We start from the raw sequence: 15,223 nt of genomic DNA on the forward strand, positions 1-15,223 counted from the left end.
ACATTGCTTCTCGCGATCAAACTTCTGTCCAAAGTGTTTCTTCAGCAACTCCAAGAGCTATCACAGTTATCCACCTTCTGCAAACTATGGCTCGGTGTCCTAACCCGAATGGAGAAATACATGAAAGTGAAAGTAAGGGGCAAAAAAAGCGACAAGCTCCAGGAATCAGTGCCAGAGCTACTGAAGAACATATTGCTTGTGATGAAGACCAAAGGCGTGCTTTTGCAAAGAAGTGCACTTGGTGGAGATAGCTTATGGGAACTAACATGGCTTCATGTTAACAACATTGCTCCGTCTATGCGACTCGAGGTATTCCCTGATCAAGAATCAACACAGCTTTGCGATGATGAAACCGTATCTAACGGCTTATCTTCTCCTGAAACTGGCACAACTGGTTCGTGACCTTTATATGAAATGACTGAACTGAAAGTGAAAAGCATTTTATGTAAACCTCTCTACGCTTTTTTTTTTGTAATATATATGTGTTTCTAATTCAGATATCAGATTAAGCCCCTCCATTAGAATGTTTTCCAGTTCCACTCTGTTGAAATATGAAAACCTTGGAATGAGGTAGAAGGTTTACACAAATGTAGGACCCACCAAAGGAAAAATACCAGCGGCTTCAGCTTCTGCTTCCACGAGTTTTTTCTACTCGTTGAGTCGTTTACGTTACGTCGTGAATTTTCCCAACTGATTTTTTTCCCGAGAAAATTAAAAACCTAAGCAAAGCGAATCGTTAATTTCTCCGATTGAATTCTGAAGGGGAGGAAGGAAAAATCTAAGAAGGAGTTGATTATAATAGAAAGAAGAGGAAGTTTAAATGGAGTCGCTGATATATGTATCTCCTTCTATAATACTTCCTCCGACCACCACTACTACGATCTCCGTTTCGACTTTACGATCAGTATCGATTCGTCTTCGTCCCTCCTTTTCCGGCTTGTCCAGCTCCGGTAGAGGAATTTCGATTTCTAGAAGAAGACTGTTCGTTAGCTGTAAATCGACCGGCGGCGGAGGAGGAGGAGGAGGAATAGGATCAGATAAGCTTGGTGGCGGCGATGAAGAAGAAGAAGAGAGCGAGGAAGTAGAGCGGGCGCTTCACTTGGACGGTACGATCCCTGGGACTTCCGATGAGTTTGTAAGGCAAGTCTCGTCTCGTGCTTACGAGATGCGTCGGAAATTAGAGCAGACGTTTGATTCAACCAGCTATGACGGTATAAATCTCTAAATCCTATTTGCATATCCATTTAGCTCCTGAACTGAGGTTGCTATTGCGTTTTTGTGCTTTGCGCTTTCAATTTCTGCGTTTTATCTTTTAACTTGATTGGACTTCCATTGACACATATGCCAATGCAACTTCTACATAGTTTTTTCTTGAAGTTTCTCTAGAAAAATCTGGTAATTTTGCAGTAGTTTAAATTCCTTAGTGCGTTGTCTTCGTTAACAGGAATCAAATTCGTTTTGTTGAACAATGCCAGAGTTTAGTCTTTGTGTCACACACAGCCAGTGAAGCTCTCCAGGAGAAGAGGGCTTTTTAGCTGTAACTATGATATGGAAAAATTGTTGATTTCTAGTTGCCATAACGTCTTGCACAGCACGCTTTTATCATCTCATCTTTCACAGAAATGCTGATGCATAGAGTTTTTAGGATGGGAACATTAAGTGGTCTAAAGTTTATGAATTGTGTTGTTCTTCCTCTAGTGCTCTGTGTATCTTGCTTTGGTGGTTTCGTTGACTAACCCTCTCTCACTGTGTCTTGACAACCATCTCAGTGTTGGAGTCCAACCCATGGAGAGGAGACTCGAAGCCTGTATATGTACTAACACAGAGAGAAAACCAGATCTGCACCATGAAAACAAGAACAAACCACAGGTTCCAAACTCTATTCCACTCAAGCTTATTTTTAATAGTTTTAGTTCTTCTTTTTTTATCTTGCTTGCATAACAGTAGCAATCCGTTTATGACAGTGAAGTAGAAAAAGAGCTTGGACTGTTGTTTCCTAGTAGGATCAGCAACCAGAAAAAACAGTCTAGACCCAAAACTAAATTCGATATGCTCGTTGAAGACATTCGAGATGGAGTATTGGTAAGTAATTTCAATGAATCACTTCCAACACCCTATGAAACCCAGTAAATGTGTTATAATTTTTTTTTTTTTTTTTTTATCGAAAAAGGTTTTTAAAGATGTGAATGAGGCTGTTAGATACTGTGACCTATTACAAGGTGGAGGAAAAGGGTGTGAAGGCGTCGCTGAGATTGAGGCCTCATCCGTAAGATTATGCGACAAAGATATATCATCTCATTCTATAAATTTGTTGCCTTAAACATTTGAAAATGATCTGCTTGATTTTTTTTGTTTGAATAGGTTTTTGACCTTTGCCGAAAAACAAGGTCACTGGCAGTGCTCTTCCGCCGGGGAAGAACACCACCCACACCTCAGACGCTGGAGCGTAATCTGGGATCCCGTAAGCGTTCTCTTGAGGACTTGAGGGATGGTAAATAAATAGCTTGTGAAACAATGTAGGTCACCGTACAATAATTTATTATACTTGTATATACTCTTAAACTGTAATTAACCGTATGTGTATACATATACATTTTACTTGTGCTCCATACTGATATTGCTCCTCATAATTCTCTGGAAGCTGTGTGATCTTTACTTGAAGGCTTTTAAAGCTAATTCACTAGTTTACAGTTCGATTTTTTTTTTTTTTTTCCATGGTTGGTGTGATGATTAGTTGACAAAAAGACCAATGTATACTGAATTTTTTAACATGAGAAATAGTGACTTTTTTTTGGTTCACAATAAAAGAAAAAATAGATGCCAAAGGGATATACGTGTTAATAGAAGTCATGTGATGATAGATGTGATTCCATGTTATCCGGATCGTTGACTACTACATTTCATGTAGACCATAAACGTTATATTATATGATCCATATAGTATTTTTGTATTGATTTGTCAAAATTATAATTTATGAAATGATATGTATTAACTTAGCACTTTGTTTTTACTTCTGTTTTCTTAATCAAGTTGACCATTCTTCTTTTCAATTTTAGAACATTGTATTATTGTAAGAATTTACATCACATTTTTGTTGTAATTTTCTTCAAAATTAACCAAATCCAAACTAAAATTACATTATTCAATTGAAATTCTGAAACTTTCTAAAGAACTAATCACATCATTGATCCCTTTGATTCCTTCCCTAAGTAGTAGGCCTTCTTAGTCGGTCACACTAATAATAAAAAGGACCAAAAGAGAAAAGTCAGAGATAACGGTGACAGAGTTAATAGAACTCACTAAAATAAACGGAGGAAAAAGTCATCAACTTGACGGCTAAGTTAACGGCGATGATCTACGTTCACACAAGCAAGGAGGACATAAGAAAACAAGAAACAGAATCATCTCTCTCTCTTCCTCTAATCTGGTTTCAGAGTAAAGAATTTGATTGATTTCTCAATCACTGTGTGTAATCGTATCGCTCAATCGAAACCCTTTTTTTTTCGAAAATCTCATCTTTTTGTTTTCTTTCTTTTCTCTCAATTTAGCTGAATCGGGTTGAGATGAGCTCTGATCCACCGGCGGCTGGAGACGGTGGCGAACAAGCCGCTGCTGCGGGAACGAGCGTGCCTTCACCGTCTTCATACGACAAACAAAAGGAGAAGGCACGTGTGAGTAGAACATCTCTGATTCTGTGGCACGCTCACCAAAACGACGCAGCTGCAGTTCGGAAACTCTTGGAGGAAGATCCTTCTTTGGTTCACGCCAGAGACTATGACAAACGAACGCCTCTCCACGTTGCTTCGCTTCACGGTTGGCTCGATGTTGTTAAATGTCTCCTCGAGTTTGGTGCTGATGTCAACGCTCAGGATAGATGGAAGAACACGGTAAATCAAAAAGGCTCTTCCTTTTTTGTGTTCCTCCCTTCAAATCTCTTAACTTTGTTATGATTCTGAATCTGAATTGTTTTGTTTTTTTGGGTATTTGAAGCCTTTGGCTGATGCAGAAGGAGCTAGGAAGCAGAAGATGATTGAACTGCTGAAATCTCATGGCGGTTTATCTTATGTGAGTTTTTTGAATTTCCTTCTGATTGTAATGGGGTGTGTATAGCTTTAGATTAGACATTGTCCGCTTTGTTTCATTCTTTAGGGTAGGTAGTGTGATTGCTATTGAATATGAGAAAGTTCCAAAAATGTAGGAACTTTCATCTTCTCTCTGAAGTAGCTGCTTACTACAGTGTTGTTCGTTATACTTGTTTTCAGAGATTCAAAGAGACACTTTAGTGTTTCCATTACTCGTCCCTTTTTGTGTGGGATATCTTAGTCATTGTATCTGTCTGAGTAAATTTTTGATGCAGGGTCAAAATGGAAGTCACTTTGAACCAAAGCCTGTGCCACCACCTATTCCAAAGAAATGTGACTGGGAAATTGAACCTGCTGAGCTAGATTTCTCAACTGCCGCAATGATTGGAAAGGTTTGTATATTAAGCATTCTCTGTGTTTAGTTCAATACGATGGAGTTTGTGTAGTGAGCTTCTTTTGGCTGATTGGAGGTTTGGTCGCATGTTCTGTTAGGGTTCCTTTGGTGAAATTGTGAAAGCCTATTGGAGAGGAACACCAGTAGCTGTGAAACGTATTCTTCCATCTCTTTCAGATGATAGACTGGTTATGTAAGTTCTTATTTCTCTCTCTCTCTCTTATATTTCGTTTGCTCTTTTCTAAGTTTCTTGTGTTTCATAACTTCCATATTTGCTGTGATGCAGCCAGGACTTCAGGCATGAGGTTGATTTGCTAGTTAAGCTTCGTCATCCTAATATAGTGCAATTCTTAGGAGCGGTAACCGAAAGAAAGCCTCTTATGTTAATCACCGAGTACTTGCGCGGGGTAGGTTTCCGCTATCAAACTGTCTTTGATCTCTGCAAATTCTTTTCTTGGCTAACTAAACGATTCATCTAATTTTCACAGGGAGATCTTCATCAATACCTCAAGGAAAAGGGCGGTCTTACTCCAGCAACTGCTGTCAACTTTGCGTTGGATATCGCTAGGTACTTGAAGTTTTTACATTCGAGATATCATGTGAAAGTTTGTTCATCATAGTTTGCCTGAGTGGTTTCTAAAAATTGTTGTTACAGAGGAATGACATATCTTCACAATGAACCAAATGTTATCATTCACCGAGATCTTAAACCAAGGTAATCAAAATTGCGTCATAGCTCCTCAGTTTCTTACTTCAAATTTGCTGTTTGTAAAAACTGCTTCTTATATTTTGCATTTCAGGAACGTTCTTCTGGTTAATTCCAGTGCAGACCACTTGAAAGTTGGAGACTTTGGGCTAAGTAAACTCATAAAGGTTCAAAACTCCCATGATGTCTACAAAATGACTGGTGAAACCGGAAGCTGTAAGTGTTGTTTTATAGTAAAAGCAGATGTTATCTCCCTTTTTTGTTCTTTTCATTTCTCTAACTTCACCTCCTTCGTCTCTCTTCTTTGTGCAACAAAACTAGACCGGTATATGGCTCCTGAAGTATTCAGGCATAGAAGATATGACAAGAAAGTTGATGTCTTCTCCTTTGCAATGATACTTTACGAGGTACTAAGATCTGAACAATATAAAAAACACTATGTCTCTAATAAACAGAACCAAAGTTCAGAGAATTTTAACCGTAATTTCATCATCACATTGTATCCAGATGCTTGAAGGAGAGCCACCGTTTGCAAACCACGAGCCATATGAAGCAGCCAAACATGTATCAGATGGACACAGACCTACATTCCGTTCCAAAGGATGCACACCAGATTTAAGAGAGTAAGCAAAACCCAAGGCCATATGGAACCAGCTTTTAGTCTACATGTTAACTAACCAGGCTTCGTTCTTATGATATAGGTTAATTGTGAAATGCTGGGAGGCGGACATGAACCAAAGACCGTCGTTTCTGGACATCCTCAAGAGACTTGAAAAGATCAAGGAAACTCTACCATCAGATCACCATTGGGGCTTATTCACTTCATAATACACCAAATCATTATTTATAAACAAGAACAACCAGAAACAAGAAAGTGATATTCTGTTTGCTTATTATTATTCTCTTCTGTTTCTTGTCTTTTGTAAAGATTGTTTCTTTTTCATATTTTCATTTGTTTTACAGTAAACGACTTACTACAAGAGTGACAAAAGAGCTTTTTATTGTTCCATGGATTGGATTGAATTTGCAGGTTAATGAGAATGTTACGATCATATCAGAGAATATAATATTGTAGTCTATTTCCGAAACATCCAGTAAGAAAATGAATTGGTCGACAAAAATGAAATCAGTTGTGTTATATATAAAAGCTATAGTCTTAGGGTTTTGAATACAATTCAGATGAGCTTCTTTTTCTGGAAGAAAGTCTTCAAGTGCCAAAACTGAAGACCTGCGACCGATAAACAAACTGCAAGCGATACAAAACTCAACCATGCCATCTTCGAATTCGTCGATATGTTCAGATTATGCATTTCTTCTTCCCTGCATTATACCATATCCGGAATGAGTTTTTTGAGTTTTTGAGTCATTCTCTTCCTCAGATTAAGCGACTTGAAGGGAAAACATGCTATTGTTGTAATTAATTACCTGTCGCGGAGATAGAACATCTCCTCGTGGATGGAATTCACCGTGTCAAATAACTTCTTAACCTCAATTTCCATCGTCTGGCCAAATAACATCAAGATACGACCATGGCAATGGTTAACAAAACATTCCTTTAAACCTCTGCAATCTGCTAGTCCTATCTACTTTCATTTCAAGATTAGTTTTCTTCTGTAATCTGTAAAGCCTAGTCCTAACTACCTTCATTTTGCAAGGAAAGAACTCCAGAATGAGCTGACGAAATTGATCATGGTTTCAAGTTAAACTAATCAATCAATTTCTTCATATGCAAGACCGCAAACTCACAACCCCTATCAGTTAGGTTTGAACCCTAAGCAGTGTTGCAGGTTCAAACCAAACCAATCCACCAACATAATCTAGAAACCTAGACTACAGAGCAATTCTCAATTCATATCAAGTTTCAACTTTCAAGCACAATGTCTTGGTCTAAACTTAGCTACCAATTTCCCACACATCCGAGCACATTTCTTTTATATAACAAAAAAGGCATCAAAATCTATTTACTTTATTGAGATTTTAGTTTGACCAAGTTAAAGACTTCAAGAGAAGAGAAGACGCGAAAGCTTACTTCAACTTGGCTCTTCTTAGCCACAGTGGACCAATCCTTGGTATGGATACCGGTCCTCCAATCAAAGTCAATGGTCAGCGTGGTCTCCGGTTTGTGATCAACGGCGGTGAAGCAAGATATATAATCCCCTGTATCGATCGCTGTAAACGAGAACTGCCCCGACTCTACACCGTCCGCTTCGTGATAAGCCGTTCCTTGCGGCGATGAGACCTAAAAACACCATTGCATTATTACTAAGAATCAAATCGAAGGAAATGCGAATAAAATAAAAATTTAATCAGGAGATTCAAAGATGTATTACCCTGACGGTGACTTTATGAGAAGAAGGAAGAGGATGATGATCTTCGTTATGGTTGACGACGCTGTATTTTCCGACGCTCAATGCGTTTGCGTGAATCTCCTCTGAGATGCATTTCGTGTGACCAGAAGTCAGCTCGTATCGCATAGAGATCGTGACCGGAGATAGAATTGAAAGGATTAACAATATAATCGAGCTCCGATGAAGATCCATGGCGGCTCCGATATCGAGCGAGAGAGAGAGAAATCGATCTGACGGGTTTCAAAGCTATCCTTCTTCTTCTGCGGGTTAATGGGAAGGGAAGGAGACAAAGAAACTCAAACATAGGTACGTTGCCACGTGTAATTGTTTCATTCGTTGAAACACGTGGAGTCTTTTTAAAAATTTTAAAACTGTTAACTCTCAATTGGGCTCTCTTTTAAAGTTTGCACAAAAAAAAAGACCACTCAACTGGGCTCTTAAATGAAGGCCCAATAGAGTATTGGACTTGTCTTCTCAAGGGGACAACCCCCCAAATCAGAAGAATATATAAAGAAATATATAACTCTTCCAGATTTTTACTAACATTTCATTTCAGTAATGTTAATTTTAAACTTTAACTGTACTCAAAAAAAAAATTGTAAAGGAGAAATAGCAACTTTTCTTGGAAGGGGATGTTAATAATGCAAAGCATACAAAACTGAGTTGAGGTTATATGAGTCATAGTTTTTTTTCAGTTTTTTTTTTTTTTTTTTTTTGGTTATAACAATAAGTCTTAAAATATGTCCAGATAAACTCATAATACTAACACTACCAACAAAAAAAATACTCATAATACTAAAAGAGATTAAACAGTTTTTTTTTTGTTAACTGAAACGTGATTAGTGCAATAAATAGATTGAGACAATAATAAATAAAGTTAGGGGGGGAAGAAGAGAACAATTAGGTGAATTCGTTGACGACGAATGACAACGACTACCAAAAAGGCAAAATGTGTCATCTTTCTTTATTTCTTCGTATTATAGTATTACATGTTTTCAAAGTTGAATGTTCTTGAAATCTTTGTTCTTAGACAATTTATATTTATTCTTCGAATCCCTCTATTTAATACTATGTTTTTCTAATATTTTTTTTGGTATTTAGTTAAGTTAAAGCTAGCTGAAAAAAAAAAAGGAAATAATATTTTTAAAAAATGCAAATAGAATGAATTGTGTCACTTTTTAAATTCCTTCCCGACGGAAACAGTATATGCAAATGTTGATCACTTTTTAGGGCAGTAGAATCCGGGAGCCCATATTACGGCTTTCCCTTGGCTTATGTGGTTTATTTGGAAAGCAAGGAATGCACGTGTCTTTGACAATATTGCCGAAAGGCTAGAGGATATCGTTAGGGTAGCAGAGGGTGAAGCTGCAGCATGGCAGCAGGCTCAGATAGAGGATGATCTAGTGACCAGTCCCACCTTTCCAGTAGTTTCGGAGTTGCCAGTTAGGGTGCCTACGGTTTCCCTTCCTTCGGTCTTTTCAGGATATCGATGCTTCATAGCTGGATCTTGGAAAGCAGGGGATTTGTATGCAGGTGCTGGTTGGTGTTGTACCTCGATCCAGACAACGTTGTCGTTTTTGGGTGCCAAGAATTTCAGGCGAAGTCTATCTCCATTACATACTGAAGTTGAAGCGTTCCTTTGGGCGATGCGCTGCATGATCGGCCATGACTTCAGAGAGGTGGTTTTTTATACTGACTGCTCAGACTTGGTGAAGATGGTGTCTTCTCCTTCCGACTGACCAACGTTCTCGGCGTACCTTGACGACATCAAGACTGATAGGGAAGAATTCTCTTCCTTTTCTTTATCTTTAATTCCTAAAAATGCTAATTTAAAGGCGGATTCTTTGGGACGTCAAGCGTGTACATCTCCGCACTAAGTATTGTTTGTAAATGATTTTCCTACCAATTAGCTCGTTTGACCTGATCTGTTGTTGACAAAACAAAAAAAGAATAAATTGTGTCTCTCAGAAAAAAAATAATAATAAATAGAAGAAGAAGACACTTGACGGTTATTAACTTATTTCCCATCTTTCTCACCGTTACCACCTCTTTCTTCTTCTTTTTTCCCGTCTCGTGATTTTTTTTTTTTTCCTTCTTCTTCTTCTTCTTCTTAATTTCGAATTTACTCGGGAAAATAAAATAAATAAACACCTCGAGATTCAAACCTTTGGACACACAAGGAGAAGCATTCCATTTCGCGTTTCTCTTCTAATTTTATCAATTTCTGCATTTTTGAAGAAGAATAAATTTTCCCGGAAATTTTCACAAGATCGGAGATATATTTTTTTTATTTTTTTAGGTTTTAGAGTTTTTTTTTTTAATCTCATGAAGCGGCGAAGAAGATCGTCGTCGGAGGAGGGAGATGGAAGTTAGATCGGAGAGTGTGACTACTCAGGCGCGAAGCGATATTAAGCTTCCGCCTCCTTCGGCAGTTCCCAAGCCTCGTGTACAAGTGTGGTTCGTTAGAGTTTGTTCCAGCATTTTGGTTTGGACGTGTTTGGTTCAGCTTTTCGCCGCCGGTGAGCTTTGGCATTCCCGGATCTTCACTGGTTTCACTAATCAGATTTCCAGATTCTCTGCCCCTGTCGAGCTTCTTCCTTTCCCACCTCCTCTTCCTCCTCCCAGTCAGTGTTTGTTTTCTCTCTTCTTTTAATTTTTTTTGGGCGGCGTTTAGGGTTCACGTTGGTGCTTGAGAGTTTTAACGAGATTATCGATTTTGTTTTTGTAGGAAATTATACAAGCAATGGTATACTACTTGTATCCTGTAATGGTGGATTGAATCAAATGCGATCCGCGGTTTGTCACTTGCTTTTAATTGCTCCTAATTTTTTCGATTCAGATTTGATGTTTTCCAAATTCTGATTTTTTATGTTTGTTTTCAGATATGTGATATGGTGACTGTTGCTCGCCTATTAAACCTCACTCTCGTTGTTCCTGAGCTTGACAAAACATCCTTCTGGTCTGATCCTAGGTATTCATTCTTCTATCTTTTTAGATGATCTTTCACTTCTGAAATATGTTTTATTTTTGTAGCTGTGTAGCGATCTAAAGCATCCTATTTTTTTTTTCGTTTGCAGTGGTTTTGAGGATATTTTTAATGTGAGACATTTCATTGATTCATTAAGAGATGAAGTTCGGATCTTAAGGAGGCTTCCTAAACGGTATACAAGGAAGTATGGTTATCAAATGTTCGAAATGCCTCCTGTGAGCTGGTCTGATGAAAAATATTACTTGAAGCAGGTAGGTTTGTGCTGTTCATGACTAGTTTTCTGTTTTGCTTCCTTTGACACTATACTTACCACAAGACATCGTTATTATGGCAACAAAATTGCAAGCATTTTGCAATTTCTTCTTTTTCTTGTTGTGTGTCTTTCTGCATTTGTGATTGGTTAAATTTCTTGTTCAGGTATTACCCCTTTTCAGCAAACATAAAGTTGTACACTTCAACAGGACCGACACCCGCCTGGCAAACAATGGTCTTCCGCTCCCTCTGCAGTGGCTCAGGTGCCGGGTGAACTTCCAGGGACTAAAGTTCACTCCACAGCTTGAGGCTTTGGGATCTAAGTTAGTTCGAATTCTACAACAAAGAGGGCCTTTTGTGGCTTTGCATCTGAGATATGAGATGGACATGTTAGCTTTCTCTGGCTGCACTCATGGTTGCACTGAGGAAGAAGCTGAAGAATTAAAAAAGATGAGGTTTGTCTTCAGAACATCTGCCCTGAATCGGTGTTCCGACTAAAAAGATGAGATTTTGTTGTTAATGTATGGGTCTATTCTGTGTTTCTTTAGGTACACATATCCCTGGTGGAGAGAGAAGGAGATAGTCTCTGAGGAGAGGAGGGCGCAAGGGCTGTGTCCTCTGACGCCAGAGGAGGTAGCATTGGTTCTAAAAGCACTGGGATTCGAGAAAAATACACAGATATACATTGCAGCTGGTGAGATTTATGGGAGCGAGCATAGGCTATCCGTTTTAAGGGAAGCATTTCCGAGAATTGTGAGTCTACCAGTCCTGGTTTCCCCTTTCTTGCTACAACGAGTGATACACTGCACCTTCATTACATATGAACGTTTTCTTAGCAGTTTTGCACACTTTCTGTTATAGGTAAAGAAGGAAATGCTACTGGAGTCAGCGGAGCTGCAACAGTTTCAGAACCATTCATCTCAAATGGCTGCTTTAGATTTTATGGTATCTGTAGCCAGCAATACTTTTATTCCTACCTATGATGGAAACATGGCAAAAGTGGTGGAAGGTCATCGGAGGTAATTTGTTTTGGTATCGAATGCATCATTTTCATGACAACTGACGTGTTAGTATTAAGCAAACCATACCTGTAATTCTATATAAAAACACAATTGGTCTTTATGTGTTGAATTTGCAGATACCTTGGATATAAGAAGACAGTCCTGCTTGACCGTAAGAGACTCGTGGAGCTACTAGACTTGCATCACAATAAGACCCTCACGTGGGATCAGTTTGCAGAAGCCGTCAAGGTAGCCCATGAGAAACGAACAGGAGCCCCTACACACCGAAGAGTAATCGCTGACAAACCTAAGGAGGAAGATTACTTCTACGCAAACCCTCAAGAGTGTCTTTGTGAAGGTACAAATTGCCACGACCTGTTTGGCCATAGAAATTCCAATTTAACACGTTGATGAAAAGTCATGTTTTTAGCATATTATCTCGTTGCTTCTGCAAGAGGACGGCATGCCAAATATACTTGAACGGGAGCTGCATAGTTCCTTCCCTGAGTTTTTTTTCCATTTTTTGTTTGTAACTTTTTCAGCTTTCCTGCATAGTTGCTGATCTTAATTTGATTGTTTTACGTAAGTTAAGATGTAACTAAAAGAAGATTTTGTCTCATCTTATAGAAATTTCAAAAAGTGCTTTTGGCAATAGCTTAATTAATATACAGATTGTGGTCTCTTTCTTTAATTCTTCTGTCTCGAGGTTGATTCAACTATGCGGTCTGAGACCAAACCAGTAAGATTTTCTTTCGGACCCTGAGTTTGTTCTTGCAGGACTTCTATACGAGCTAGCTAATTCTCACTTGGTTTCCCAGAAGATGATATCCCCTTGCTCGCCAACCAAACCAAGATCTTTGAGCCTTCTCTCTTGGTAATACTCTAAAACATCAAGCTCAAGCTCTCTATCCTTGAAGATTTGGTCGATTTGCTGAAGCACCCTCTTCTCACCAATCCGTATCTTAAGAGCAATTTCCAACCTGTGATTAAGCTTTCCTTCTTCCAGAAGCTTCTCATCCTACGAAAGACAATGAAGACGAGAAAGAAATGCAACGAGTGTAAAGTAGCTGCAAAGACAGTACAAGAAAAGAGCTTGAAGATATATATACCTCTTCAATGGTGGTACTAAGACCAGACAGAGCAGACTTGCAGGCATCTCTGACAACACGACATATTAGCTCCTCGTTTGAACGACTTACAGGCAATTCAAGATGACCCCATATGGTGTTATTGAAGATAGATTCTAATAAGAAAGCATCTGAACCGCCAAGGGCAACAAGCCGAAGGTACTGAAGCATGCCAGCGGGAAGAGTCTGGCCGTCTACTATGTCGAAGTATCCGGTCTCACCCATCCCATTAGTCTCAGCAATATCCAACTTATCCCCATAGAATGGGTCTGATTCAGGTATCTCTATGGTCAACGTATATGAGTTTCGGTTAGGGTTTAATTCCACAAAACCATAGTCCAGAGCAAGTTCTGCATTGCTTTTGTTCAGATCATATTGAATGTATATCTGTGGAATAGACCATCCAAACAACATTAAAAGGGCTTGAACTTATACTCTTGAGGGGTTAAACTAAGTAACAGTGCTTGCAGCTTACCTGCTGACCTGCTTCAACATAAACAGGTGACTTCAAGGAAAATAAGAGATCTCTAGAGAAAAGGCCAGCTCCTTTGATCTCGTATGCATAATCTTCTGTCGTTATCGCAGGGTTATGGTTTATCTGTTCAAAATGAAACATTGTAGTCAGAGATTCTCTGCAGAGACAAGCATCAATGCATGAAGATTCTTTGCAACTAAGATGTTATCTGAATAAAGAAGATAGCTGTCGCTTATATGGATATTTATTTACAGGAGCTTACCAAATCAGCAAGAGGGATCAAGACAAGGTTCTGGCCACGAAGGCGAGAAAAAGCCCTCGACTTGAGAATCCCAAACGCCCAGATAAAGTCATCAAGTGTTATGCGGGATGAGAAGAGATCTTTGTTGGGCAGTAATATCTCTTGTTCCAGTTTCAAGAATTCATTCTCCACAAACTCTTTCACACCCAATGTGGTGCTCAATAGTTGAGTCCCTGAGCCAAACAACAGAAATCACATAAGTTTATAATAATGTTTTGCTCAACTGTCCCTTGATTCATCATCAGCTACTACTAGTGAATCAACAACTAATTCCCAAACCAGTTGGTGTGAATCTAAACAATGATCTGTCGACGAAAACAAGAAGAAAAGTGTAAAAGGATTAACCTTTGAGCTCAGCAAGCTCCTCTTCTGACCTGTACTGGAGCATTTCACGAAGAAGGCATCTCATTAGCTACACTGTTTACCAGAGAAACCGAACTTTGAGCAAACAGAGAAGCTCTACAGTTCCTACAAATAAGTAAACGATGATCAGAGAAGGAGAAAACCCACCAGAAGACAGTAGAATCAGTAGATTGAGGAAGCATATCAAGATAAACTCTCCATGAAGAGTCTTGCGCATACTTCTCTCTGACCAAAAACAGAGCAACTGAAACCCACGGCTTCAATCCTCCGCATAGAGGTCCGATCTTGGAAGCCGTAACTGTCTCTGGGTTTATCCACAACCGCTTGGGAATCTCCAATACGACCTCGTTTCTTCCAATATCACGCCTGGCTACAAGTCCCAATCCTTCCTGTACCACCGCAGGTTCTGCCGGAGACTTCCCGGAGACGACTCCTTGGTCTCCCAGCCATTTCCAGAAGTTCCGAACATTTTCCGGCAATTCTGAGCTTGAAGCGGATATGGGTCTCACCAAAGATCTCTTGGGTCGAGAGAAGAGAAAGGACGGGTTTTGAGACTTTTGAATTGACGGGAGGCGGAGAAAACCCGTCACGACGGCGACAGAGGCTGACATGGTGGTTTTCCGTTGGCGGGGTAGTATCAGTGAAATACAGAGTGTGTGGATAATATATCTCAGACATAAGTTAATTTCTATGTTGAGAAAAAAAAAGAAGACAAAGAACAATAAAAATCTAAATGTAGAAGGCCCATTATTGTAAAAGGCCAAGGCGTACATTAAGCTTTTATGTAAATTAATGGTCTTTGTGTATTCACATTTTTCATCAAAATTTAATTTTCTTTTTTACTTATTATCAACTATCAAAATAAGTGTTTATTTTGTAATTTAGGGATCAAATATACAAATATCCTCCTACTCAGTAGTCTCCATCAAATATAAAGATAAGTATTTTTCTTGAACAGCAAGCAGTTTTGAATAATTTTTAAATTAATATAAATCAGTAACTCATGATTTCTGATGAGATTTATAGATAACAAAAAAAAAAAAAAAAGTTCAGATACCAGTGACATGAGTTTACTTAAGTAAATAAAAAATCAGAAATGAGTATGCATTAGTGTTTTAATAATCTTGTATAGATAAAAAAAAAAATAGTAAACGCGGCAGAAATATTATTTATGTATTTTGAAAG

At 38.7% G+C, this 15,223-nt stretch overlaps 6 protein-coding genes across 6 annotated transcripts; 4 read left to right on the forward strand and 2 right to left on the reverse strand.

Moving 5' to 3' along the window:
- Positions 1–513, forward strand: LOC104740056 (ARF guanine-nucleotide exchange factor GNOM-like; the record flags this gene model as incomplete). Its single annotated transcript, XM_010460565.2, is given in 1 exon segment — positions 1–513. A coding segment is annotated over 1 exon segment (402 nt), but the record flags the coding sequence as incomplete, so codon positions are not given.
- On the forward strand, positions 651–2,655 carry LOC104740058. The gene is made up of 5 exons (XM_010460567.2): positions 651–1,211; positions 1,770–1,869; positions 1,965–2,082; positions 2,171–2,266; positions 2,362–2,655. The coding sequence occupies exons 1-5, from the start codon at positions 821–823 to the stop codon at positions 2,497–2,499; spliced, it is 843 nt and encodes a 280-aa protein (XP_010458869.1). The 5' UTR covers positions 651–820; the 3' UTR covers positions 2,500–2,655.
- On the forward strand, positions 3,306–6,191 carry LOC104740059 (serine/threonine-protein kinase STY46). The gene is made up of 12 exons (XM_010460569.1): positions 3,306–3,435; positions 3,549–3,887; positions 3,991–4,065; positions 4,358–4,474; positions 4,575–4,669; positions 4,763–4,883; positions 4,965–5,044; positions 5,132–5,191; positions 5,277–5,398; positions 5,504–5,589; positions 5,690–5,805; positions 5,884–6,191. Exons 2-12 carry the CDS (start codon positions 3,564–3,566, stop codon positions 6,008–6,010), a joined length of 1,323 nt encoding a protein of 440 aa, XP_010458871.1. The 5' UTR covers positions 3,306–3,435; positions 3,549–3,563; the 3' UTR covers positions 6,011–6,191.
- LOC104740060 (transmembrane emp24 domain-containing protein p24delta7) lies at positions 6,260–7,818 on the reverse strand. Its single transcript, XM_010460570.2, has 4 exons — positions 7,513–7,818; positions 7,212–7,421; positions 6,608–6,684; positions 6,260–6,502 (listed from the first exon to the last, which is right to left on the reverse strand). The coding sequence occupies exons 1-4, from the start codon at positions 7,720–7,722 to the stop codon at positions 6,358–6,360; spliced, it is 642 nt and encodes a 213-aa protein (XP_010458872.1). The 5' UTR covers positions 7,723–7,818; the 3' UTR covers positions 6,260–6,357.
- On the forward strand, positions 9,602–12,424 carry LOC104740062 (uncharacterized protein At1g04910). Its single transcript, XM_010460572.2, has 8 exons — positions 9,602–10,154; positions 10,259–10,326; positions 10,413–10,501; positions 10,608–10,770; positions 10,937–11,226; positions 11,320–11,524; positions 11,633–11,790; positions 11,910–12,424. Exons 1-8 carry the CDS (start codon positions 9,893–9,895, stop codon positions 12,181–12,183), a joined length of 1,509 nt encoding a protein of 502 aa, XP_010458874.1. The 5' UTR covers positions 9,602–9,892; the 3' UTR covers positions 12,184–12,424.
- LOC104740061 (fructose-bisphosphate aldolase-lysine N-methyltransferase, chloroplastic) lies at positions 12,372–14,726 on the reverse strand. The gene is made up of 6 exons (XM_010460571.2): positions 14,186–14,726; positions 14,021–14,049; positions 13,637–13,848; positions 13,375–13,497; positions 12,882–13,286; positions 12,372–12,790 (listed from the first exon to the last, which is right to left on the reverse strand). Exons 1-6 carry the CDS (start codon positions 14,647–14,649, stop codon positions 12,575–12,577), a joined length of 1,449 nt encoding a protein of 482 aa, XP_010458873.1. The 5' UTR covers positions 14,650–14,726; the 3' UTR covers positions 12,372–12,574.

This window comes from Camelina sativa, chromosome 14 (genome assembly GCF_000633955.1).
Source record: "Camelina sativa cultivar DH55 chromosome 14, Cs, whole genome shotgun sequence".
Taxonomy (NCBI): domain Eukaryota; kingdom Viridiplantae; phylum Streptophyta; class Magnoliopsida; order Brassicales; family Brassicaceae; genus Camelina; species Camelina sativa.

What these genes read in the sequence shown, in the direction of transcription:
- LOC104740058 (XM_010460567.2), top strand. Translation starts at nt 821, where the DNA reads ATGGAGTCGCTGATATATGTATCTCCTTCTATAATACTTCCTCCGACC. An exon ending in ACATTCGAGATGGAGTATTG is followed by an intron (nt 2,083 to 2,170) that starts GTAAGTAATTTC and finishes TTATCGAAAAAG; the next exon opens with GTTTTTAAAGATGTGAATGA. An exon ending in CTGAGATTGAGGCCTCATCC is followed by an intron (nt 2,267 to 2,361) that starts GTAAGATTATGC and finishes TTGTTTGAATAG; the next exon opens with GTTTTTGACCTTTGCCGAAA.
- LOC104740059 (XM_010460569.1), top strand. Translation starts at nt 3,564, where the DNA reads ATGAGCTCTGATCCACCGGCGGCTGGAGACGGTGGCGAACAAGCCGCT. An exon ending in GACTGGTGAAACCGGAAGCT is followed by an intron (nt 5,399 to 5,503) that starts GTAAGTGTTGTT and finishes CAACAAAACTAG; the next exon opens with ACCGGTATATGGCTCCTGAA. An exon ending in TGCACACCAGATTTAAGAGA is followed by an intron (nt 5,806 to 5,883) that starts GTAAGCAAAACC and finishes CTTATGATATAG; the next exon opens with GTTAATTGTGAAATGCTGGG.
- LOC104740060 (XM_010460570.2), bottom strand. Translation starts at nt 7,722, where the DNA reads ATGGATCTTCATCGGAGCTCGATTATATTGTTAATCCTTTCAATTCTA. An exon ending in CTCATAAAGTCACCGTCAGG is followed by an intron (nt 7,422 to 7,512) that starts GTAATACATCTT and finishes TGGTGTTTTTAG; the next exon opens with GTCTCATCGCCGCAAGGAAC. An exon ending in CTAAGAAGAGCCAAGTTGAA is followed by an intron (nt 6,685 to 7,211) that starts GTAAGCTTTCGC and finishes TTATTTGGCCAG; the next exon opens with ACGATGGAAATTGAGGTTAA.
- LOC104740062 (XM_010460572.2), top strand. Translation starts at nt 9,893, where the DNA reads ATGGAAGTTAGATCGGAGAGTGTGACTACTCAGGCGCGAAGCGATATT. An exon ending in GAAGAATTAAAAAAGATGAG is followed by an intron (nt 11,227 to 11,319) that starts GTTTGTCTTCAG and finishes GTGTTTCTTTAG; the next exon opens with GTACACATATCCCTGGTGGA. An exon ending in GGGAAGCATTTCCGAGAATT is followed by an intron (nt 11,525 to 11,632) that starts GTGAGTCTACCA and finishes TTTCTGTTATAG; the next exon opens with GTAAAGAAGGAAATGCTACT.
- LOC104740061 (XM_010460571.2), bottom strand. Translation starts at nt 14,649, where the DNA reads ATGTCAGCCTCTGTCGCCGTCGTGACGGGTTTTCTCCGCCTCCCGTCA. An exon ending in ATGTTGAAGCAGGTCAGCAG is followed by an intron (nt 13,287 to 13,374) that starts GTAAGCTGCAAG and finishes TCTATTCCACAG; the next exon opens with ATATACATTCAATATGATCT. An exon ending in TTAGTACCACCATTGAAGAG is followed by an intron (nt 12,791 to 12,881) that starts GTATATATATCT and finishes TGTCTTTCGTAG; the next exon opens with GATGAGAAGCTTCTGGAAGA.